The sequence below is a fragment of the Gouania willdenowi genome, chromosome 8, assembly GCF_900634775.1.
Source record: "Gouania willdenowi chromosome 8, fGouWil2.1, whole genome shotgun sequence".
Lineage (NCBI taxonomy): Eukaryota > Metazoa > Chordata > Actinopteri > Blenniiformes > Gobiesocidae > Gouania > Gouania willdenowi.
The window spans coordinates 23,047,591-23,074,489 of record NC_041051.1 but is presented as its reverse complement, the minus strand read 5'-3'; the positions used below and the strand labels follow the sequence as shown (position 1 = coordinate 23,074,489).

At 39.8% G+C, this 26,899-nt stretch overlaps 1 protein-coding gene and 1 pseudogene across 1 annotated transcript; one reads left to right on the top strand and one right to left on the bottom strand.

Moving 5' to 3' along the window:
• Window positions 1-322: 322 nt before the first annotated feature.
• LOC114468072 (UDP-glucuronosyltransferase 2C1 pseudogene) lies at window positions 323-6,083 on the top strand (annotated as a pseudogene).
• On the bottom strand, window positions 5,368-17,102 carry aoc2 (amine oxidase copper containing 2). The gene is given in 6 exon segments (XM_028454734.1): window positions 5,368-6,348; window positions 6,421-6,553; window positions 12,238-12,404; window positions 13,201-13,319; window positions 15,415-16,855; window positions 16,857-17,102. Coding segments are annotated over 6 exon segments (2,268 nt in total). The 5' UTR covers window positions 16,980-17,102; the 3' UTR covers window positions 5,368-6,063.
• Between the last annotated feature and the right edge of the window lie 9,797 nt (window positions 17,103-26,899).

The window sequence follows — 26,899 nt, the reverse complement described above, 5'->3', positions numbered from 1 at the left end:
AAGCACTTTTCTTGCTCTTGTGCTGCAACATGGAAGCTGTGTAAATGTACACATGGAATCATTGAGTACATTTTGTTGAATGTGTAAAGAGCTGATTTGTTCTTTAGATTTCCTCTGGCAACACTGATAAAGTAACATACCTATTCAAAAAGAAAACTAAACGTCAATGTAAAGGTCTTTGACACTCTGGGGAAATCTAAAATCCAAAAAACATGCATCCATAATGGAATAAAGGGCTTAAGGCAGAGGGGCTTTGTTTAGCATTCTGTGTGAGAAGATTGGAGGAGGAGAGTCCTAAACAGTTATACATTCACAGTGTCGTTGATAAGAACTGCTGGTTCCAATGAGAAGTCACAAACCATGAGACTACACACGTTTCAGGTAAGAAATGCCGCATTCTGTTCATGTTGGACGATGTCTATATGTTATTCATAAAGTGGAGCCTGGTTGTGGGCTTGTGTGGCTCCTTTCTACTAACATTCATGTTTGGATGACCACACACAAGGCTTGTGTCCAATGTAATGTGTCACATTTCAGGATGAATCCACACCTTTTCTTTTGTGTGCCTATTTTAATGCGATCAGGACCTTGCATTGAGCGATTTGCTGTAAATATAAAAAAAAAAAACCCAAAAAAAACAAAGAAAAATTGGAGATATTCTCAGAGTGCTACCACCGATGTCATCACTGAACACGCTGAGCTTTTCTTACACGTTACGGAAAGAAAACATGTGATTGACAACAACTAATCTAACACAAAAAAAAAAAAAAACGTGTATATGGAAATGCTTTTTATGACACAAATGATTGATTCATTGACAATCTAACTTGAGGTAACGTTACTGATATCTGCTGACAAAGATCTGTGTCTGATACTTGGCTAAATGCTTTTACACAGTGCTTAATGATTCTGGAAAAATAACACAGGATCACAGCAGAATATGGCTGAGCACAGTCCCAGGTTGAGAAGATGAGAAGTCGCTTTAAAGTCAGTTTAAACATTTAGCCTCATATAGCACCTTTCACTGAAGCTCCATCAAACTAATGTCCAGTGTTTTCCTCTCATAAGGAAGATTTTTTTCACACATATATGGTGAAGAAATTTCCAGACACTAAAAATAGTGAAAGTTATGTGAATTTGTCAAAATCAAGGATGAATCTTTATAGTTTGATCCTAAATAATGATCCAAATGACAAGTACTCACATTGCTGTAACTGAGTTGCTTTAAAGGGTACTTGTATTTTTTTGAGTATGTTTCTAAATCAGTCATTTTACTTGTGTGTAAGTACGTTTTAAAGAAGTAAAGTCATTCGTTACATTTCCACACCCAACCGTTACTGAGTACATCATTATTTTTTGTTTTAAAATGATCAAAAGACATTGTGAAACCGACCAACCAGATTAAACATCATGCACGGTTCCAAAACACCATTGAATGGAGTTTTAGAGTTCATAGATGTATCTATACTTAGAGCCTGAGAATGTGTTTTATTTTGAATTAAATTAATTTGTGTTATTTTATTTAAAAAAGAATTGTACATTTTGACAAACTTTTTATTTTATACAGATGCCTTTGTGGAAAATAAATTCAGTTCAAATTGTGGTAGATTTCATCTCTTTCTTTTTAAAGTTTATACATGAGATGTTTACTGTATGCAAGGGAACCGTACCAAGATTTAATACCAACAATAAATGTAACTTTTAATTTGAAGACTGTTTAACTTTTTCCTTGTACTAGTATTTTATGTATGACTTACTTGTACTTGAGTAGGAAATATCAGTACGCTTTACACCTCTGCACATGACCTTAATGTTACAAACTTTTCACAGTCTTTTCCAGGTCAGAAAAAGAAGGAAAAGTGAGATCAATAATTAATAGTGTACTGAGTAAAAAGAGAGATAGTTTGAAGTCAAACTTTTCTACATGGCAATGATTAATACAACAACATCATCAGTAGGTCAAGCTAAACCTTTCTCAGGATGTTCTAACAGTCTGAAGGAACTAAACAATCATCCTTTAAACCACTTTGTCATGGTCAACTGGGGACAAACTAAACATTTACCATACACGTACGATTAGGACCACTGTCACAGGGTAAGATTATCAGTGGTGGACATGTCGCCCTAAGGGTTTGAATCAACAAGTACATGACGTTTCCTCTTAGCTCGTCCCCTTTACTTTATCATTAGCGTTCTCTTGCATGGAGCAACACACACTGAGCAGGACAGACTCTGGTTTGCAAAATGTTACCAACGAATTCAGTTCAAATCATGTTTCTTTTCACAAAGATTAGGATTTATATTTAATGTGGGAAAAAATACTCAAAAGGCAATTTTTCATTGGATACAAAGACATAATTTTTTTTAAACAACAATATCTTAACCTGAATAACTTTACTGGTTCGGTGCAGGAAATGATAAATGGTTAAATAATCCGACTCTGATCAAGTCAAAGCTTGTGTTTTGCTTTAATCTGATGTGATCAGCAGCTTGTGTTGGAGTTCCCTCTCCCTCTTTGTCAGTTATATGCCATTTGTCGTGTCCCAGTTTGGATCTGCGCCCCTTTTGTTCACACCCGGATGGTAAAACAGTGTCATATATTTGTTTGGGGGCGCACCAGTAGAGGAACACACACAAGACTTTGACCAACACAGCTCAGAAAAAACATCAACAGCCAACTATTTTAGACTCTTCAATGTCCACTTCTCTGCGCGACGTGCTGTTCTATTATTTTAATACTCAAAAACAAATTTGTATTGGAAAGTTTACAAAAAAATCTAGAAAAGCATGAATATACAGTAACTTACTTAAATGGAAGTTTGTGCCTTGTAAACAATGCAATCATAATATTCTTTATTCACATTGCACCAAATGTTAGCACTCAGTAATGAAAATAATATACACGATTTTGTTGTTTAAGCTCATATACTGTTTTCATTAATTCAGTCATAAACCAAAATATATTTCAATTGGAAAAAAACTTTGCTTCTTGTGTCAAATATTGTTAGGCAATTAATTTGAATTAATCAAGATTAACTACAAATTCTCTAATTAATCTGAGCATTAATAGAGGGAAGAACTGGGTTTTGGGGTTTTTGCAGTCATTTTTGTGTATTTTTCTGTCATGTATTGGTGTAACTTTTGGGGCCACACAGAATAAGAACGAGGGCCGCATGTGGCCCCCGAGCCACCAGTTGAATGTCTGGTTAGGTCAATGGCTCAGAGCTGGTAATGTCATGCTTCAACATGTGGTGTTTGGTCCTGATGTAATTTGACCTGAGATGTGATGTAATCGTCCCTTTCTCAAACACTCCAGATAAGTAGAAGTTTCCAAGCCGTGGTTCACTGATCTCTCTGTATCTCTTTCTACAGTGATGGAGTTGTGTGTGCGGCTGATCGTCGTCCTGCTTTTAGCGACGCTGCCTTTCACCTGCAGCGGTGAAAAGGTGCTGCTGTATCCGTTCGATGGGAGCCATTGGGTCAACATGGAGTTGATGGTAAAGGCTCTTCGCGCTCGTGGTCATGAAATCACGGTGCTGCGTTCCTCCACCAGCTGGTATGTCTCTGAGTTCTCTTCGTACTACACGAGCATCACAGTGAAACAAGACAAGCCCCAAGTCCTCGAAAGCCAGGACTTCATGACGTCCTTTTTAGAGAAGTCACTGAAGATTCGCCGAAACAGAGGCTCACTGTGGGCTTTCTTTGAGTTCTACAGGAACCTTTTCAGCATGGTTCGAGAGAACCAGCAGGCTGCGGCCGAAGTGGCCATTAGCATCTTTGAGAACAAGACTCTGCTGAGGGAGCTTGAGGAAAGTGGGTTTGACCTTTTTCTGACTGACCCTGTGTCTACCACTGGAGTGTTGGTGGCTCACTACCTTCAACTTCCTTTGGTCTTCAACGTTCGCTTTTTGTACAGTGGAGAGGCTCACATGGCCATGGCTCCTTCTCCACTCTCTTACATCCCTGCGTTGTTCTCACAGTACTCCGACCGCATGGATTTCTATTCCAGGCTGAAAAATATGATCTACCACGGCATGATATTCTACATGTACTATTCTGTGTCCAATCCTCCATTCCAGGACATCTGTGAGAAGTATTTTGGAGCAGATATTACCCCCATGTCCATCGTACGAGGTGCTGATCTTTGGCTGATACGACTGGACTTCACCTTCGAGTACCCTCGTCCAACCATGCCCAACGTCGTCTACATCGGAGGCTTCCAGGTAAAACCTTCCAATCCTCTTCCGAAGGAACTTGAGGAGTTTGTGCAGAGCTCAGGGGAACACGGGGTAATCATCATGACTCTGGGGACTCTGCTGAACGACCTGGGCCCTGAAGTGATGCAGGTGTTTGCCTCTGCGTTTGCCAACATTCCACAGAAGGTTGTATGGAGATTCAATGGAAAAGCTCCTGAAGGTCTGGGAAACAACACAATGCTGCTGAAATGGTTGCCTCAGAACGATTTACTGGGTCACCCTAAAACCAAGGCCTTCGTCACACATGGCGGCACTAACGGAATCTATGAAGCCATCTATCACAGTGTTCCTATCCTGGGCGTTCCTCTCATCTTTGACCAGTACGACAACATCGAGCGGATGAAGGCCCGAGGAGTGGCTGAAATGCTTGAGGTGACCGCGTTGGATGTTGACTCTCTGACCCGAGCCTTGAGGAATATTGTAGACCCGAATAAGCCTTACAAAGAGAACATGCACAGGCTGTCGCAGCTTCACCAGGACAAACCCATGAAGCCAATGGACACGGCAGTGTTCTGGATTGAATATGTGATGAGACATAAAGGAGCAGCCCATCTGCGCACACAGTCCTATCAGCTGCCCTGGTATGCTTATTACAGTCTGGATGTCATGCTGTTCTTCATTACTTCCACTGTGATTGTAATTGGATTAGTTTGGCTCTCTGTTGGGTCTGTCATTAGATATTTGAAAAAGATCAAGAAGCCCAAAGGTGACTAGTCAAATCTGGTCAGAGTTCTATTGGTTGTAGGAGGGAAAGGCCTTTAAGAAAAGTTGAACTTACACCTGAAGCAATGCCGAGCTATTACATCAGAGAACTACACACATCTGTCCAGCTGGAGGCGCACTGGTGTTTAAGCGAGAGCTCGGATCACCTCAAAGGTCAGAAAAGCACGAGTTTCATTTAGTCTATTATTAATGAATGAAATATCTACTAGGAGAAGAAAAATAAAAGCAAATCAATGAATCACTGACCCACTTACTGACCTAAAGAGCAATAAAGATGCAGGCTATGGTTTATTAATGATCCAAATGACAGAAAAACCAAACTCACCTGAAACAAGTGGTTCAGACCTTTTCTGTTGTCCCCCCCCATTACAAAAACATTTCAACAAAATGGTTTAAATAATGTAACTTTTAATGAAAAGGTACAAATTGTGACTATCATTCAAAACTTCTAAAAATTAAATGAAATGTTTAATCACTTTAGATCATTTTAGAACAGTAATAATAAAGTTCTTTGAGTGCAAAAGAGAAAAAAAAAGCAGTTTGAGAACCATTCCCTTAAACAGTACTGGGAATACAGTGCCGGAGACAGGAGAGGAACCCACTCCTTTACACCGCACACACACACACACACACACTGGTCAGACTTGGAGCACAGGCAGAGGAAGGTGGAGTGATGCAAAGTCAAATTGGACTGCAGTTCTCCTGATTGTTTTTTTGCTGTAATTGCTTTTGTTTTATGGACCTTGATTATTCACACCTTTGTTGGACTTTCCTGGATTTGAGTTGTATCTGTAGTAGTTTTTAAGGTTGTATTTACAAGGACTCATCTTTTAAAATATGGTTCTTTTGTTTTCTACACCAACTCCTACACAACCCGACAAGCAGAAAAATCACAACTTTTTGTGAAAACTTGATGTATTTTTTTAAACACTTTAAATGTGTATTCTCATCCCAGGCCTCCGCAGCAAACTGTACAATCAATGGACTTTTTCTGTGGATTTAAAACAACACTTTTTTTCAAAGACATACATTTGTGATTTCAGTAAAGTATTCTGTTACATATTTCACAGCAGTGCTCCATGAATCAGTCGCCAAATTTCATGACCCCTGAGAAGCCGTCGTAGCTGAAAGGTTCCAGTACGGGGCTGCAGCTCTCCTGAGACAAGCAGGCCATCCTGTTGTTCTCACACTTGTCCTCCTCTCCCGGGATGATGGAAACTCCATCTGCAGAGTTAATGGACGGGTCCTCATCAAAGTAGTTGTGAGGCCGCAACACAACCCCGCCTCCGTTGCCCACGGTAACCGTGTTAGGGATGTCCTCAGCGTGGGGAATGTGGAGGAACCCAGTGGTTATCCAGGCAACCAGGTCCTGCAGCCAAAAATGTTGAGTTATTCTCCAGCGTTATTTAGCTGTAATTATTCAAGTTCAATCAAAACAAACCTCGTTTTCAATGCTTTCGTTGTCTGCTATGTACTTGCTGAAGTCTACGGCTGGAGACCACATATCGTTCTGACTGTACAGACTGCTGCTTGTCCGCTCTAAGTCCTTGTGTTTGGTTATAGCCACTTTATACCTGCAGACAAAAGGAGAATGCATGAAAGGCTTTAGCGTTCCCTGAAAAGGATTTAGTAGAAGTGCATGAGCATCAAGCCAATGGCCAAATGAAGTCTGTCAGTCTGCTATGAGAGGCTTCTCCTCTCATTCATGTGTCCAGTCCTGCATCCTTTCATCAAGGCGTGCAGTAGCTCATGCACGATTAAAACTCCTCCAAAAACAACAGCACGTAAACTCATTGAACCCCAACATTGCAAACCATTGAACAGATGTGTTCAAGAGGAAGAAACACGCTTTTGTTTTGGATTTGTGGACAAGATGTGGGACGGGTTGTTCAGGAGATCTTATCAGTTCAGTTCGTTTTGAACTCCAAACTTCTTATTAAACACAGAGAGCAAATACTCATAGACATGAGTTCACGACAAGCTAAACGATTTCCCGCACTAATGTTGAACAGCAGCTTTAAACCAAGCATCTGAAACTAAAGACAACAACACTGGTTTCACTTACACGAGACATAAATTCTCTACATGTTAGACAAGGGGTCACCAGCGCGGAGCCCACCAGCACCTTGTTATAGGGCACCGATAGGGGGCGCCCCAGGCAGTTTAAAAAATAGTACTGACACCATGGAGCTCCTTCTTTAAATTTGAATTGCAGTTTTTTTCTAATCAAAACACCTGCATTAATAAACATTTTATTGTAGAAGTCATAAATCAATTTTCATTTATTTTACAAAAAAAACCACAAAATGTTTTACCTATCACTGAACTCTGACTTTCTCTGTTGAAAGTCAGAGTTAAAATTATGGAGCTATTATTGTAACAAAACTATTTGTGTGTGCGTAACATAATTTGTGTCTGTACATTGATCTGTGTGTCTAGAATTATGATTTGTAAATTAAATTGTCTGTGACTAATCCAATCTGTGTGTCTGTACCCTGATCTGTGTGTGTGTGTGTGTTTCAATCTGTGTGCAGAACTGCAATGTGTAAAACCATTTGTGTGCGTAATACAATCTGTGTGTCTGTACCTTGATCCGTGTGTAGAATTAGGATTTGTAAACAAAGTTGTCTGTGTGTAATCCATTCTGTCCGTCTGTATTCAAATCCGTATGCATGTGTCATCAAACCGAGACATTCTATTGGCTCTGTGGACGTGACTTTTGGAACACATTTGGCGAATACGATCTGTAACTTTTTAACGCTTATATCTTGTGCAATACCGCTAGGAACCAGCAGTGGTCGCTGGTACTAAGTGACAGGCCCAGTCCAATCGAAGGCCAACTTCATACGACACTTTTTTTTCCTCACTATCTCCTTATCTTCTGCTCTAAGTATATTTATTATAAATTAAAGACATCTCTTGTTCTCTCAACTGTCTCCTTCAATGTTCTTCTCTCCACCTCATATTGTTTACATTCCATCATAACATGTTGTACTGTCTCAAACATCCCACACTGTTCACTGTTCCCATCTTTATGTTTTCCTATTTTATTAAGCGTCCCGTTTCACCATACTATCTTGAAATTCCTAATATTCTTGCCACCTTTTTATTATATGTTTTTTGTGTTAGTGTTCTCCCCTCAGCTTTGCTCAACTTAATTGAAAATTCTAGAAACCAGCAGTGGTGGCTGGTACTAAGTGACAGACCCAGTCCAATCGGAGGCAAACTTCATACAACACTTTTTTTTTTTTTTTTTTTTACTTTTAAGTCATATTAATTATAGGCTATACATTATATAACTACATTAATTAACTTTAACCTATTAATAAGACGTTGTTTGCCAACCAAATCACCTCCAAAAATGCAGAAGAAGAGGAAGATGAAAATGATAGACAAATGCAAAAAAGTAAATAATCAATTGAGATGTGTTTCAGGAAGAGACTGGGGAGCATCGAGAGCATCACTTTTTAGTATCTATCAGGCTATTATGAGAGCAGCAAAAGACTATGGACGTATAGCCTACACGTCGGCAGCAGAAACTCATCTTAAAATATTCAAAGTACAACTAAGGAAATGTAGTGGAGCGTTTAAAACTTCCCCAGTTACAGCAGTACAAGTCGAGATGAATGAACAACCATTAAGACTAAGAAGGTTGAAATAAATATCAGGGGACATGGAATATCGCATCCGATCAAGAATATATTAAAAGATTGTTGGGAGCATAAACACATATGTAAATCTGTTAGTGGAATTTTAGTGTACGGCTGTACCTTAAAAACCAAAAAGAGTCACACAGAGGAAAAATGAGAGATATGCTTCGTAGTTGCAATAATGACATGATTAATTAAATGGTAAATCAAGGAGGACAAAAGAATACAACCTGAGTTGGTGTCTCAAATGTTTGCCCTAACATATGATTTCTGCATCGTGATTATATACCAAGTAGACATCCTTCGATTTGTGGACTTTTACCAGAGGCATAAATGAATCATGATTAAGTGATCAGTTAATGAATACAAAATATGATTATATCTCAATTAGATGTGAGAAGTGCAAACAGTTGTGGTTTCAGGTGTTATAAAAGACGTTACATAAGGTGTTTTTCAACCATTGCCTTGAACCCTGAAAGATCATAAAATACTGTGCTAATTAAGGTGTGATTATATAAGACAGAATATGATTCTAATAACAAAATCGTTTTGGGTGTATTGGTCATGTGATCGGGGAACAGGCAGGATTGACACAAATTTGTTTTAGTAACACAATCCCACTGTCCAGTATCCCTCCCAGTTATTTGCAATGCCAGTGGCAGATTTTGATATTAAAAATCAACTGAAGGCAATAAAGAAACAGCATGAAGTGGGATATGTAGCTCAAAAATATTTAAATGATAAATACAATAGCAATACATTGGTTTTTACCAATGGTTGAAAAGACCCTGAGATGGGTCGCTGTGAGGCAGCAGTATATATTCCTGCTAGGAAAGTACACATTAAGAAAAGATATACAGACCATCTGTCAGTGTATGCAGTGGAGTTAATAGCAATAATAATGGCGTTGCAATATATAACAATATATAAAGTGAGGAAGGCAGTGATAGCATCAGATAGCTGGGCAGCACTCACAAGTATTTTATCAATTAAATCTTGCAAGCAGGAGTTGATTTTTAAAATAAACAGTTAAAATCCATAAAACAGGACAGAATGTGAGTTTTGTCTGGGTTCCAGCTCATGTAGGAACTGAAGCTTGGAGAAGGTGGACATTTTAGCAAAGCAGTTTCTGAAATTAAAATGATAGAATTTTCAGTTAAGTTGAGCAAAGCTGAGGGGAGAACACGAGTCAAAAAACATATAATAAAAAGGTGGAAATTTCAAGATACAGGTAGAGACCTGTTTGCAATACAGAAACAGGTTGGGGAAGATAAAAGACTAGGAAGAAACCAAAAAAAAAAAAGAAACTATATTGATACGGTTAAGGATTGGACACACTGGGTGAAACGGGACGCTTAATAAAATAGGAAAACATAAAGATGGGAACAGTGAACAGTGTGGGATGTTTGAGACAGTACAACATGTTATGATGGAATGTAAACAATATGAGGTGGAGAGAAGAACATTGAAGGAGACAGTTGAGAGAACAAGAGATGAATTTAATTGATAATAAATATACTTAGAGCAGAAGATCAGGAGATAGTGAGGAAAAAAAAGTGTCGTATGAAGTTGGCCTTCGATTGGACTGGGCCTGTCACTTAGTACCAGCGACCACTGCTGGTTCCTAGCGGTATTGCACGAGATACAAGCGTTAAAATGTTACAGATCGTATTGTGTTCCAAAAGTCAAGTGCACAGAGACAGCCAATTGAATGTCTCGGTTTGATGACACACGCATACGGATTTGATTACAGACGGACAGAATGGATTACACACAGACAACTTTGTTTATAAATCCTAATTCTACACACGTATTGAAACACACACACACAGATCAGGGTACAGACACACGGATTGTGTTACGTACACACAAATAGTTTTGTTACAATAATAGCTCCATACATACAAAATGGCAGATAAGCAAAAGGAAAAAAAAGGGGGAGCGGAGGACTGTTGTGATGGCAATATGGACGCACTACTTGAGCAGTCACAAAAGCTTGCACACTAACTAACTAACTAAGGTTTCATTCAAAACACCATGATGCCATATTACAACAATGGAGCTGGAAAAAGTTCAGTGTATTGGTTTGTTTCATGGTTTGTTGCAGCAGTGGTGGAGTAACAGTAAAGGAAGCGGGCATGTGATATGTGGAATGTGGTACAATTTATTTTAAAATGTGGAAATGTGTTTCTTTCACGCCTTGGTTCATTTTTCTCCTGTTCCTTGATCACTCCTTGTCTCTTCGTACCTGATATCACACAGTTGGTTTATTCATGTTTCATGGACTTTGATGATTTCTGTACTTTGTTAGCTTTTTAGTTTTCACAATAACTGGAGGTGTTTTGATGTTGATTAATTTAGTATTTTCATTCTCTGCTGAATTGTGCTTTGTGTGTTCAGGTACGCATTGTAACTAGTGGCTGGTTTTTAAGTGTTTCACCGGTTGCACAAAGTCCTTTTTACAAATGATATTGATGAGAATTCCCTCATGTCCAAAGACGTAGTTCACTGTGATTGGATTTCATGCACATTTTCGGTGACGTGTGATGCTTTCTGATATGTACCGTGAGGTCTTGTCATCCTCTCTCTTCTTAATAAAAATACAATTTTAAAACCACACAGTTTCCCTGAAAGCGATGGTCAATATGTAAAGATGTGACTGCAGCAAAATTAGGTTTCACGTTGAAATACAGGTATTTTGGAAAATAAATGGCTTCATTTTCGTGCAAAAGATTATTCTGTAATAGGCTTTAAAATAGAGATGTAACGATTAATCGTAAGGCAGTTAAAAATCGATTCATAGGTACCACGGTTCACATCGATGCTCTAAAAATTGAATCGCAGTACTTTTTTTAAATATATTTATCCTTCCAGAAGCGGACGTGACGGGCAGAATCTGCTACTATTTTCTTTCTGGCCGCCATTTACTGTTAAACATCCTCATAAATGATTCTTTACTCCTTTAGCACCAAAAGAATATCTGTAATATTACGTGAATATCTGTAAAAGTCACGTTTTTCTATTAGCTCTGTCTGCTAGCATAGCTTCTCTTCTTCACTGGTGGAATAACTGCATGCCAACCGACTACTGGGTTACCAGCGCCCTCTGCTGGTCTAAACAAATATTTGACTTAAATACAGTAAAATGACTGTTTTTGGTTTTTTTTTAAAGTCCAATTGTTAAGGCACAAAATACATTTTCAGTTGCACTTTTAAAAAGAAAAAGAACTATTATGCAGTTTTGAATTGTTTACTATAGAACCAGAATTTAAATTAATAGGTTTCTTCTTCATTTGTATTATTTCTTTATTTATTTCATTCAAGATTTATTTTTAGTTAAATTGCATCATTTTGAATAGTTTATCAAGGGATTCTTTTGACAATGAAAAATAAAAGGAAAATAGTATAGTATTTTCCCCAAAAAAATAAAGGAATATTTTTCAGTCATTTGTCAACATTCCCATTTTGGAAAATAAATCGGAAGAAAATCGTATCGTGAACCCAGTATCGTGAATCGAATCGTATCGAGAGTTGAGTGAATCGTTACATCCCTAATTTAAATATATACACTAACTGTATATACTGTACGTACTGTATGTCCTTTCCTACCTGGCCCAGGACATGGATTTCTCCTCAGGTTGGCTCTCTGGAAGGTGTTCTCCCGTGAAGCTCACCACCTGTAGCCTGTACGAGCGTTGGTGGCCCCAGCGGTTGGTTTTAGGGCTTGCAATGTGGAGATATCGAGGAGTCTTTGTGTCATAACGAAGGGCAGCCTCCTGTCAAATGGTCAAAGTGGACAGATTAAACACAGCCCCATTAAAACCATTAAACTTTATCTACCAACAGTAAAATAGTCTTTACGCACTTTAAGGTTATTTGAAAGAAAAGTGAACATAAAAAAGCAGGTAACATGTTCATTAGCTGTTAGTGGAATTATACTGAAGATATTCTTAGTGTGAAAGCAAGTTTGCAAAAGACAACAGATTTTCGGAGTTTTTAACAACACACAAATGTATTTGTATAGCACATATGACCCATCCATCCATTTTCAGGCGGGGGTTCACCCTGTACAAGGAACCAGTCCATCACAGGGCAAGACACACAAACACACACAATCTAGAGACAATCCAGTAAATATTTGTTTTTTTGGATGGTGAGAGGAAGCTGGAGTTACAGAGAAAAGCACAGAGAGAATATGCAAACTCCACACAGAAAGGACCCAAGTGTCCACCCCAGAGCTTGAACACATGACATTTCCGCTTTGAGGCAGACATGCTAACTACTACGCCACCATAGCACATTTTAAACACAAGGCAATTCAATGTGCTTTACACAAACAACAATCATATAATGAAACTACAATGAGGTCGACTTTTAGAAATCACTTGAATCACTCGTTTTTTTTTTATATGAGTAAACAAACAAAAGTTTAAAACAGTGACAATTAAAGGTGTAGATTAATTTTCTGTTTATCTTTAGCCTTGAAACATTCAACATAAATGTTAACTGCAGGTTGTCATTGAGGTAAATGTATGTAAAAAAAACACATGAAGGAATGATGAGTGAAGCGACCTGTTCCGTGTTCAGCTGATTCTCTACCAGATGAGGGACCATGGCATAATGTTCAGGCATCCATGGAAGGGAGACATTAACAAACTCCATGTCTTTGGTTTGGAACACGTTCTTCACACCTGTCAGGAGAGCGAGCAGAGCGATCACAGAGGGAATGAGATTCATGAATCAACAACACTGATGATGAATGTGACCTTTAGATCAGATCTGAGATAAAAGTGTAGGAGGAAGAGGGCGCTGCAGACACCTTGGCTTGATGTCAGTCTGTTATTTTACGATGGACTGCAGATTACTGCTATAACCTCTGTGTTCCTGTTGATTTGGTTATAGTTGGCAGTGTTTTGTGGTTTTTAGGTTAGTTATTGGATGTAGGGCTGGGCGATATGGAACAAAACTCATATCTCAATATTTTTTCTCAAAATGGCGATATACAATATGAATCTCGATAATAATAATTACGTTTCAAATTAAGTCTAGCCAGACAGACAATTATGGGTTAAATTTGCTGATGCAAAACGCCACACAGGCACATTTATTAACAAACAGCTGCACAATATGTGCCACTTTTGGCTTTTTTTCTCCTATGAGGGACAGCACGTGTGAGTGAGTTCTGTAGTGTGGCTTGTTTAGGGAAAGGTCTGTGCTAGGACACACTCAGTCATCATCTAACAGTGCTTTTCATGCTCTTCCGAGAAGCAGTGATAGCAGCAACTCCTAAAACAAGCATTTTGTTACAAAATAAGCTATAAAAATACTTAAGGTATTGTGGAGGATGTTATTTTGGCTTCCAATTCATCTAGACTATTGGTCCTCTTAATTGTCAATCATTCTGACGTAAGGCCATTGTATGTGCTCGTCCCCAGCTTGTTTTTGCTTGCTGCGCATGCACACTAAATGTGCGTTCATACCGAACGCGACTTGAGTGACTGAAGCGACTAGATTACATTCACATGATTCTAAATAACGCAACCTCAAGTTATCTCCCTTCAAGCAACGTGATTTGCGTGATTTGAGTGACTAGTCAAGCACGACCTAGACACCCAAAATTGAAAAATTTGAACTTTTTAAGCGACTTCATGCGACAACTCTGCCGGCCGTTACTGTCTGTAGAGCCGAGGCAGCAGCCCCTCCCACTCGCTACAGTGAGACGGCTGCAGCGGAGGTCTGCAGCCAGCAAGGACCTCTTGAATTTACCAGGGCAAAATTAAAGCGGTGAACTTCTTGAATAAGCCTACATTCTGCATGAACTCATTCTTTAGTAACCCCATAAGTTAACCATTTAAACCATAAAAGCGGCACTGTCTATGATACTGTCGGAGAAGAAGTGATCAACCCTCCCTTTCCCCTGTCAGCAGACACACACACACGCACACACACAGTTCCCTGGTCATCACGTCATTGGAGTGATGAAGTGACCAAAAAGCGCCACTATGTTCAAGCGATTGAAGTGACTGCAGTCGCTACGGTCGCGTTACGACCGTGGCTCAGGTGGTAGAGGGTCGTCTTCTGATCGAGAGGTTGGGGGTTCGATCCCAGTACCTGACTATGTGTCGAAGTGTCCTTGAGTAAGACACTGAACCCTAAGTTGCTCCCAGTGATCGACTAGCGCCTTGCATGGCAGTCCTGTCCCACTGGTGTGTGAATGTGAGAGTGATTGGGTGAATGAGCTGATATGTAAAGCGCTTTGAGTCTGCTTCAGTGTGGTGATAAAGTCCATTTACCATTTATAGTCCATTTACGTGTGAACGCACCTTCACAAGTATTTGTGTCTCATGAGCTACGGTTTCAACCATTTATTGAAGCTCGCCATTCTCATAAGTAAGCGATGCCGACACCAACTTGTAAACAGAGCTTTTCACGAGGAAAACTGGACTCGTGCACGCTCTCTTGCACTCGTACAATAGGAGTTCCCTCTTGGGAGCAGCTAGAGTGTGGCAATTGTGCATTTTTTTAAAAAGTGAAGAGACATTTCTTTTCTAAACTTTGGGAAAATCCTCCTCTACACCTTTAACTCATTCAGTGCCAGCCATTTTCAGAATTTCTACCCCCCTCAGTGCCAGCCATTTTTGAGCATTTTGACTTATATGTTGAAGTACAGTCGTGCACTATCGTGTGAATCAAAGTCATGCATTTTTTTTTTTTTAATATAGAAGAGCTCACTCATGAGACGGACACAGACCATGTGTGTAAAGTGTTTTCATGCTTAAAACTAACCTACAATGTCCAGGTCCACCTTAAAGTTGATGAAGTGCGTGTGGATGTTGCCCAGCACGTTCTCTGCCACCTGATGTCCATGTCTCAGGCTTCCATTCACCAGGTATGAGGAGGAGATGTAACCTGTGGCGTGTACCTTGGCCTCCACTGAGCCCGACTGGTAGAAGATGAAGTCCCACATGTAGTCATAGTTCCCAATGGCAGTGATGGTCCTGACGACCAGGGCGCTGTTCACCATCCCACCGTACGAGTGATGGTAGAAGTCAGCGAAGTGTCTCCTCAGAGGCTGGCCCATGTTGTGCTCAAAGATGCAGATGGAGTTCCTGAACCTGATGGGCTGGTCCACGTCGATGTATCGGTACGTGTCCACATACGTGGCCTGATACGGACAATCCACGCCGCGCGTCAGCTCGTGCGCAAAGCGACCGATTCCAATGCTGGCGTCCAGGAACTTGGTGACGATCATTCCGGGAGTGACGGAGCCGTACACCGACATGGCCTCCTGGACGCTCAGCTCGTAGACGATCCGCTCTCCTTTGAAGCGCACGTCAAACACGCGCATCCCCGAGGCGGAGCTGAGGCCGAAGGCAAAGCTCCAGTCCAGGTAGAGCACGTGGTTGTTGTCCACGCTGTAGCGACTCCCCTCGAGGTTGAACTGCAACGGGCCGACCTGCAGAGGTTTGCTCCGAGGCTTCAGGGACGCGTAATCCGGCGTGGGTTTGTACACGATCTTTGGGACCTTGCCTTCATTATAAGCCGTCACCAGGTGGTCCACGCTGTCGAAATAGTGTCCGTTATAGAAGACGCGCTCCACGCTCCACTGGGACATGTTCAGGCTCTGGTGGTTGAACTGCACTTCGAATCCCACGGGGTGGACGTACATCCCGTCCATGCTTCTAAAGAACGACATCCACGTCGTTCTGTCCCCGGAGCGCACACCGCGCGGCATCTGCTCGAACCCATCACAGCACTTTTCTCCAAAACTTTCCTCCACGATCACACCAATCTTGTTAAAAACTTCTTTTAACATGAAGGAGAAGAGTAAATTATACTCGCCCACTGTGACCAGTCGTTTGCTGATGGGCAAATCCATTTGGTATCTCTCCTGGGTCACATCTCTGTGGTAGGTGGGCTGAGGAAGCGGTCCCACTAAGTACTCCTTGATGTAGCCTCTCTTACCGAAGAAGACCACCACCGTGGCCTGTCTCTCCGGTTTTGGACCTTTTCCATCTAAATAAGCCAAAACAGCCGCTTTGTTGGGGACGGAGAGGTCGATCATGAACAAGAAGTTCTCTGAGGGGAGGGTGTTCTGTTTGGTGGAGATGTCCAGGTCTTTCTGCCTCTCCATGTAGCGCTGGACCTGGGTGTACTCATCCTGGGTGAGGTCTGCGAACACACGGCTGCGCGGGTCGTGTTTGCCCTTCAGCGGGTGCATGGCGCGCAGAGGAGCATTTTGGCGCCCTGCCAGAGTGCACTGCGAACAGGACAATGTTGAGGATCAGGGAGGCCAGAACCAGGAGGATCAAAGCCCATTTTAGCAACGGGTTCATCTTTCGTTCCCCCATTACAGCTGAAGAACAAATGAACTCTGCACAAAGTTTGGGAGGAAGAGACGCGCCCTCAACAGCCTGCCTCCACCTCCTCTTCCCGTGTGTGTGCGTGTGTGTGTGTGTGTGTGTGTGTGTGTGTGTTCTTCCTGCCTCAATTTATTCTTGTATGAACTCAAATGACCCCGCGGGATCCGCTTCATGGGCCTTTAATTTAAAACAGACTTTGGCAACAGGCGGCTCGGGGGCCACATGCGGGCCCTCAGCCCCCAAACTCAACACGCACCCAAATGACTCCAAAATATGCACAAAATGAGAGCCAAAAACACACAAGACAACTAACATAGACATAATAACAACAATATAACAAAAAGACAGCAAAGGACTCCAAAAAACACAAAATGACAAAACAAAAACACAAAAAGACATCAACATTTTTCAAAAATAGTCACAATGTAATGCACAATCTGGATCTGATCTAGATTAATTTCAGTTGATAATTGAGGAACCAATCCAACATAACTTTCATAAAGATCATTCAATTAAAAACCGAGATATGGATTTCTGAAATTTTGCCAATGATGATTTGATTTTTGTAACTGATCCAAAAATCAGTATATTGATCCAGATTTTCTAAAAAATGTAACAAAATCTCTCATGGCCTAAGGTCTCTCTTTGGTTAAAGTTTAGTCAAAATCTGAAAAATACTAATGATGTTATCCTACTAAATGACAAACAAAAAAATAAACACGTGAAAATATGAGCTCCTTTGGTGGAAATAGTAACTCCAAACACACACAAAACAAGAAAAACAAACAAAATGAGAAGGAACACGCACAAAACAACACAGTATTTGTGGGTTTCCTGTGTTAATGCTCTGATTGGTCATTATTCTAAAATCTAAATTGTTTTGTTTAAAGGGGACATATCATGGTTTTAAATCCTTCCTTTTTACATATAAATCATACAGTTGTGGTCTATATAAAGCGGAACTGCACTGCTTGGGTCTGAATTCCTCATTATTATAGCTCCCCAGACCCCTTTTCTATCCCTTTTCTGATGTGCTTCTGAGAGCAACTCGTTTTGGTGTGGTCTCTTTAAATGCAAATGAGACACTTCATACCCCGCCCCCTCTCCAGGTTGCAGAGGTGACACTCGGTTCAACTCCACCCTGTTCGGCCATTTATGTAGTTTGATAGAAGAGATATGGCTATGTAGTGGCGCAGAAAAAGTTTATTCACACGTTATTTACACAATGTCAACAACAGAAGACTTGTCCATCCAGCTTTACATGTTCGAGCCAGAGTCTGACCCGGTGGAGCGAGATGAAAATGAAGATGATGAACCTGCAGAACCCTAACAAGTGAGCTAACACAAGCACCGAGCTAACGCTAGCGCCAAGCTAATGTCACGAAATGCATTTTAATAGTCTTTTCGGAGACAAAAACGGCAAAATGAAATGACTAATGAAAACTTTAGACTTAAATTAAACCACGTAGGCCATATCATCAAGGATCTAAAACGGTCACACAGCGCTAACATGAAGACGGTGCAACTGCTAATGTAAACGTAATAGAGAATCGAAAAATCGAAACAGATTGAAAAATATGACCAAAACAGAATATAAAGATATCAACGGAGCACCTGAAGAGATTAATTTGAACTTTTCTGTGCTTCTAAACACTCTAAATATACAACAAAATGCATTTAAGGGCTAAAAAAGTGGATTTAGCATGATATGTCCCCTTTAAATCACTGTGAGATTTCAAAAAAAGATCCAATGAGAGCAGTCATATTTCATATTTAGTTGTTGAGCAGGAAATTGGAGCCAAAAATCAATCATTAACCATATTTTCGAGCTGTTTGAAAGATTAGAGTCCAGCTTGCAGCGCATAATTGCTGACTGATCATTCATAGCATTGTATTAAGGATCCTGTCTTTTGAACTTTGGACACAGGTTTGAGTCAGTGGCCACGGTTACGTGATGTTTTTTTAAAATTCTGAATTAGCTATATATATATATAAAGTGTCCTGCTTTGTGCTTACATGGAAATAGTAATTCCCGAACTGAGGTTTACATGGAAAACCGGTTTATTCTGCTTTAGATAATTCTGCTTTAGGTCTGAGGGTTGGTGAACATGACATATCACGTCTATTGGGAGAACACACACAACAACCTTTTATTGTCAGCTATATCACAGACAACCACACATGGGAACTGTTTTCACTTTTATTTTGATTGTAATTTTGAAGCAGCAGCTCAACAATAACACACGGTTTCAGTTTGGACCGCAGAGCGGAAGAGAGATAGGAACTGATCACTGGTAAAAAGCCCAATAAAACTCTGGAAAACAACCACCAGGAATAAATAGTTGATCCCTGGTAAAAAAAAATAGTAGCTCTAACAACTGGTAAAATGATAAACATGGTGATATTACAGCCTGTACATGCAGTGCGGGGACGCATTTACTCCGCCTCCGGGTCCTAGTGCCAGTCTCACTAGCAGGACCATGTCTGGTTCTAACTAAGTTCCCACAATATAAGTAATGTGTCTTACTCTTTATGTTTACATGACTAGTACCATACAGTACATCTCTCTGGTGTTCCTGATGGATGAGGTCAGTACTCGGTTGAGATTATTTGACCACGTTTGGCTAAGCACTGGGCCAGAGCTGCTGAAATAATTTCCCACTGTATAGCAAACAGACAACTCACTGACTGTGCTCACTCCTGTCAAGTTGCATTAGATAGTTGCTCGCCACCCCTTCTTTTACCCATTTTTGTCTCTCCAAAACATACTGGTGTCATCACAGTGGTCTAAATTCAAACCAATCAGTCCTCGGCATGAAGGAATCACACTCACGCTAATCCACTTAGGAAAAGGAACAAATCCTGTTTCCCTTCTTTTGAGACTTCCACAAACATGAAACTACAATCATGAGGTGTCATGATGTAAATGACTCAATTGTCTTTTGTTTTTGCTTCATACCACTGCAAACATCGTGTTTGGTTCAAATCCTTATGGGAAGTTATCTTTCCAACTGACAAAAGTAAGAGGTGGAGCCAAGTGTGACTTTGTATCTGCTGCCTTGTTTTTTGAAAGGGCACTGAGTAGGAAGGAAGGCTTAAAGGCACAAAGGCAGGGAGCACTTCTGCTATGTGTTGGCAATTCCTCATCAACTTGCAGTTGGATCACAGTGTCTCACATTTTTCCTCCTTCTACCCAACATCTTAAAAAAAAACTTTTTAAAGTTGTTACTATACTGCTATAATTGTAGAGAAAAACTCCACAATTATAGCAGTGAACAGTTTCACTGCCTGCTGAAGCAAGGAGCTGCGCTCCTTTTTCTCCAAGTTTGATCCCATTGTTCCCAGTGATATCACCTTCCTCTGACACACATTTAATTTCAACTGGATTCATATATTTCCCTTCGAACTCCAAAATAAACATCCTTCATAGTTTTGTTGCAGCTTTCAGTGAAAACATCAGAAATGTGTGGGGAAGTCACACTGTCAGAGTTTTTGGGGCAAACACAAGAAAACCCAGTATCTACATGGACTCCACATGGACTCCATGTCTACATGGACTCCACATTCCACAATGCAATGCAACAAATGTTTCCTACAATGTCAATGAGAGAATGTTTAGTGTTGATGATTTTAAATGTTTTTACTGATGATTTTAAATGTTTTTACTGATGATTTTAAATGTTTTTTTTGTCGTTGTTGCCGACTTTAATGTTCTTATTGATTTAAAGCTGTTGAATGTTTTCTGTTGCACTTTTTGATCATGTACAGTAAAGCACATTTAGTTGCTTTGTGTACGGTATATGAAACGTGCTATACAAATACATTTGCCTTGCCTTTTACAGTGGAGATCAAAACAAACTTTTGAGTGCAAATTTCAACCTTACATCTTTTTTTTTAAGCAAATGATCTTGTATTTATTGATCTATGAGCCCTAAACAATAGCCATCTCCAGCAGCTTTAAACCAGTTGGGAAGAAAGAAACCCAGGAATGAGGGAGAGCGGTGGTGTTAGTGGTTGTATAATGGAGTGCAATGGCATTTAGATTCTGTACCAATGCAGTGACGTATTTGTCTGAAATATCCCAGTGCTCATGCATCATATAGGGGTCGTCATATGATCATGACGACAAGGTGCATTATCACTTTTGCCTGGAGCAAATGTTGAAACCAAGCACTGAGCTTAGGACACATCCGGACAGCGAGGCTTCACAGGAAAGGAGCTGTATGCTATACAAATCAACCTATGCAAGATTGCGAACTTTCTATTTCTCTGGGGACGCCCAAGACGTTCCCAGGCCAGTCGAGAAAATAAAGTCTCTCCAGCTGTGAGCGGGGGAGCCACATCTGCGCAGAAGATGACAGAACATGACTTTAATCCATTTTATACCGATCTGTTTGTGTCTTCCGGTAAAGAGGATCTTTGGGTCACATGCCAACTACAACTAACTATAAATAAATATAATAGGGTGGCCTTAAGTCCAGCAGTATGTCCTAAACAGATCCCTGTTTTCTATTTTATCTAAATGTATAAAATGATTAAATAAATATGTCTAAATGAAAAATAACGAGTAAACAATAAATAAACATCTTGATTACTGTGCATGCGAAGGTAAGAAAGTGAGAAAAATATTAAAAAGGAGCAACAGAGACAGGAGAGTGAATCTCTGCAGAAGCTGGGTTGCCAGGTTGGATGTAGGCTACATTTTGGTGACGTTTGGACAGTTTTTGAGTAGATTTATTAGCAGCTCTATCTGGTAATGCAGAGCAGACTGTGTCATGTGTGAAAGGCTTCATACAAACAGTGAAACATTGTTGGATGGAAAAGGAGACACAAGCTGTTCCTTCAATAGTTTAGTTCGCTTTTGAAGATGTTACTTTGATTGTTTCCTGAAAACAGCTGCTGGTTAAAGAGTAGATCTGTGTAGACAATCATTGTTATGTACGTTCAAAGTACAAATATTGCAATAAAGGCATTTATTTTTAAACTATTTTCAGCAAAGCACATTCTGTTATCTCTTAAAAGATTTACAGCTGAGACACTGACTGTAACTGAGCTTTATGAAAGCCTAGACTAAAACTGAAATATGTGAAGCCGCTTGTATGTGGTCTCCTGGTGACTATTCTTCATGCACGCTGGTCAGGTTCACAGAGTGCTGCAGAGACTGTCACCACACACACTTCCTTCTATGGTCAGTGTGCAGGGCAGGGACAACTGACCTACATGTTTCACATTTTTTCTGCTTCTACACTAACGCCATAAGAAGATGTAAAACCTCTATTCTGGCATTTAGCTGTTATGGCTGTAATTTCATAAGATAGAAAGACTTGATTTGAACACATAGTTTGTTCCAAATATAATGAGAATATCACAAAGATTCATTAAGTGTAATTTTTCTAACAAAAAACATTAGTTGATAAATATTGAAAATAATTGTACTTTTAAAAAGTTGTGTGCAGAATTATTAGCACCCTGAGCTCATATTTTCCCCATCGTTTATTTATTACTTTCGAAAACGGTTTTTGAAAGTATATTGGTTGTCATGTTTGTGTGTCTGTTTGTGTACGCGATAGTGTCCTCAACTTTTGACGAATCCACTTCAATTTCTTTCTGTCTTGATTTTTGTGCACAGATAAGACCATTCGATTTTGGTGAAGGTAGGTAGAAGATCAAGGTCACAAAAAAAAATCAAAAATTGAAAAATTGCCAATCTTTAGCATGGGGCAAAATTTCTAAAATTCATATGAGATCTTCATCGATTCGTTCAACATTTTGCAGGATGATGTAAGGCTATGACATTCAACATCTGACCTAACATGGTCTGGATCTGATCCAGATTGCTGACTCAGCAATTTTTTGAAATTACCATTGGAAAGCCCATTTACGACTTTCAAAATGTATTATACAGTTTAAATAAGTTTTTATTTCATTCAAATTTGGTGGATTGATGTCGGGTTGTGACCGCTATCAAAATGTTGAGTTTCGTACGGATCCGATCCAGAATGTGGATTTGGCAGCAGGTTGAAGTTTGTAGATATCGCCAGGATATCTTCATTCCACTAAAGTCTATCACGAGATACAGTTTGGTCAAGATCTGAATCCTGATCCAGGTTTAAGAGTTTAAAAACCATGTTGAATGTCCACCATCTTTGAAAGTCATTTCTACCGTCGTTTGTGGATTAATGGCTGTCAAATCTGGTTGGAGAAGAGTTGCGACATTAACCTACAACTAAAGTTCAAGTTTTTGTCATGCCATCTGCAGCTTTTGACACGTGCAAAATTGGGCGATTTCGAAAGTCTGCGCTGAACGAGCGCTTGCATCTGTTTGTCTGTCTGTTAGCAGTATCAAATCAAAAGTACTCAACAGATTTGGACATTTTAACCTAAGATAGCCCTCAGGCCATGGAAGATTCCATTCAAGTTTGGAAGAGATCCTAATCAATATACTGATTCTGGATCAGTTTGAAAACACTTTACTTGCACTAAATTATGCGATTTAGGTCTGAACCACTTCTGCATATGCACTGAATAGTAAACCCCTCACAGCAGATAAAGGAAACACTACCTACAAAGTATTTACACAGGGAAAGCATTTCGCTTTAAATCACCCTCAAAGATTTTAACACTTTATTATATCCTTGATCGATTGACACTGATAACCTAAACTCCTGCATGTTTTTCGATAAATGAATCTCTCACACGCTTCTCTCTTACATGCAAACTGGACCAGTGAAGGGAATGCTATCACAGGTATACAGAAGAACTCAAATGCAACGCAGGAAGGAGTAGACAGATACTGAAATATCTAAATAAGATTGACTAAACGGGCCCCACACAAAACCAGGAAGATAACTGAAATATTCCCCACTCGGATTTGTTATTTAATAAAGAACTCAGATTCCACACTTCATAATCAAAAACAGGAACTCTCAATTCCCCACTTTAATAATCAATCTCAGGAACTCTCAATACTTTCTAGGAGTTTGAAGTCTCTCTTAACAGGTTGACCATCTAGCAAGAGACTGACAGAACAGAGGGAGTATATATAACCTCCTCCAACTTGATGAGGGAATGAGGAGCAGCTGTGGAGAGCAGGAAAACTGGGCAGGAACAGGCAAAATCAAGGAACAGGGAGTGAATAAGGAGGTAAACCATAACTAACTAAGCAGACTCATGACAAATGCTGTCTCTTGCCTCTCATTGCTGACTTCACCCATGAGAGTTCCTTCTCGCTGCATTTGTAGCTCGCAGCAGAAGTTGGGTTCTTGAAAGTATTGCTTACTTTAGATTGTCTCCAGCTCTCTCAGGAATCTTACCCAGGCAACTGAGAAGTGATAAACATTGGGATTATGACATCATGGAAAACACTTGCATTTATCTGTTCTTTAGAACTGAGCTTGTGCAATGCTGCAGGTCAAACGAACCATCGTGTGTTGTTGTTAAGTGACTAATTTGATGGTCACTCTTTAGGGACTCCATATAATTTGGCACAACTTTATTTAAACCTTCATTTGTGTTTAACCGGTTTGGTGCACATCTGCTACCACTTGCTATTAGTGACAGTGTGTTTGGACTGACCCTTTGGCCTTTGGAGTGAACAAACCTCCTCATGTCTCATGCTCCAGGACAATTAATCATTGTGGGGTGATTTGTAAATGTGTTGCAACTAGTTAAATATTATTTTAATTCAATTTTAGATTTGAATGACTAAAAAAAAAAAAAATCATATACAGTATATCTTCGGATTTGAAAGAATAAACAACAGGTTGAAGCACACCCATCAACAAATGCACAAAAGACTTTTACACAACGATACACACGCAAACTAGTGAGACTTTCTCTTGTTTGGTTAGACACACACATCGCATCAGCTCCTCCATCTCTAAACACAAACAATCGATCAATCAATGAATCAGTGATTTATTAACATTCATTCCATCACTCAGTTAGCGTCAGTCCAAACCAAAACCAAGATCCTTTATAGACATTGGAGATTCACTTATGAACTTACACACGCCACTGTAGTCAATCAAACATCTACAGTATATTAGAAACTAAACATAACTGTTGCACTTACAAACGGACCAACAATGTGTAGTCAATGGCCAATATATATGGTTTAGTGTTGTATAGTTCTAACAACACTGTGTGTGTGTGTGTGTGTGTGTGTGTGTGTGTGTGTGTGTGTGTGTGTCCGTACTCTCACATTGCTGCTGTGGGTCTGTCTCTTCTCACTCTGGGTCTATGTGTAGGCATCAGGATCATGGGAGCTTCACTGTGGGGGAGGAAGCTGCTCTACAACAGTTATTAATGTACATCCAAAATGTTTATAATAAGTTGAAGGTCTGCAGCATCTCATTGTGGATTCTGAAACGCTGCATTTTGGAGGTTCTTTTACATCTGGAGAGAGTTTAAAGGCACAGTTAGGATGGCCTGTCTAAATGAAATGAGTGAATGAATCACTTTTTTTTTTTTTAGATGAATCTGTTCTTTATCATGCTTTTTCAAGTCTATGTGAACACATCTATTTTTTAAACAATTCATTTTTAATGTGTTCTAAACAAATTCTGCCAAATGCTTAAACCTATTGTAGTAACATCAAGTTGTCACTTTTAAACGTCGTAAATATTTTATTGCCATCTGTGAACTGAATTGCTCCGTGTGGCAATAAAAAGATTCTTAGAAGTTTCGTGGACTATTAACATGTTGTGAAGGTGTCATGCGTGTCATTTTGAAGGGACACAATCCCAGCAATAAGAGCAGGAGACAACCGACTGAAGCTTTGACTTTAGTGTTTGTACAATAAATATATTTACTTCAGCAGCCTTTATTGATTGATCTGTATTGATCACTGTCTCTTTTCATTCACCTACCTGTCCCTTGCTTACCTGTACACATAAAGTGCTTAATCACACACCCACTAATTATGCCTGAATCAAATATTTTTGTGTGTACAATACATCGACTAACAGCTGGAGCATCTCTTTTATTTAGGAAAATAACCATTGGCCATTATTCATCACAATCTAAATCCATATATCGGTAATATCACAAATCTTTAACACAGGAGCAAAATGCAGTAAAGACGTTCAACTGTTTAACAGATTTCACCTAAACTTTGTCAAATGTAATGTTTCTCTCATGGCAAATGATATGAAGGTGCAAAAAAAAATTCATACTGTTGGAGAGCAGCATATCTATATCAGACATGGGAAACTGGTGGTACGGGGGCCACATGTGGCCCTCTGTATAATTTAGTGCTGTCCCCAAAATAAACACAAAAACTGACTCCAAAAATGCACAGAATAATACACAAAGAAACAACAATAATGACAGAAAAATACAGAAAATGACAACGAAAGCACACAAATTCCTTGTTGTTTCGTGTGTTACTGTTCTGATTGGTCATTATTCTAACGCTGAAATTAATGATGATCATGTGACCCACAAAACGGATACAATCAAATGTTGTCCATGCCTGATCTGTAGGTTTAAAACATCGTTATGGTAAAGTTCTATCACAATAACAAACACAGAAGCAAAGCCTCTGAGAACGGGAATTCCCTAAAGGTCCTGTAGAAAGAAACAAGCTCAGTGAAAAAATGTGGAGCGTTCTGCTGTGAAAGTTCCTCATGCACAGCTGGAAGTGTTTCCAAAAGTAGTGCAAGACTGTACATCTGCGCCCTCGTTCTGGGCCTTGATACACACACCCCAGATAGCACGCAGACATCTCGCCGATGTTGGCCTCAGATCGTGCGTCGGCATTCTACTCCTAATGCGTCATTTTGTGTGTTTTTTCCCCCCAAATCCGTGATATTACTTATAGAACTGTAAAATGTCACTTCCATGAAGCTGTTTTTGTGCTGGGGCTCTTTTGGCTACTGCTGAAAATACATTTATGATGATGAACT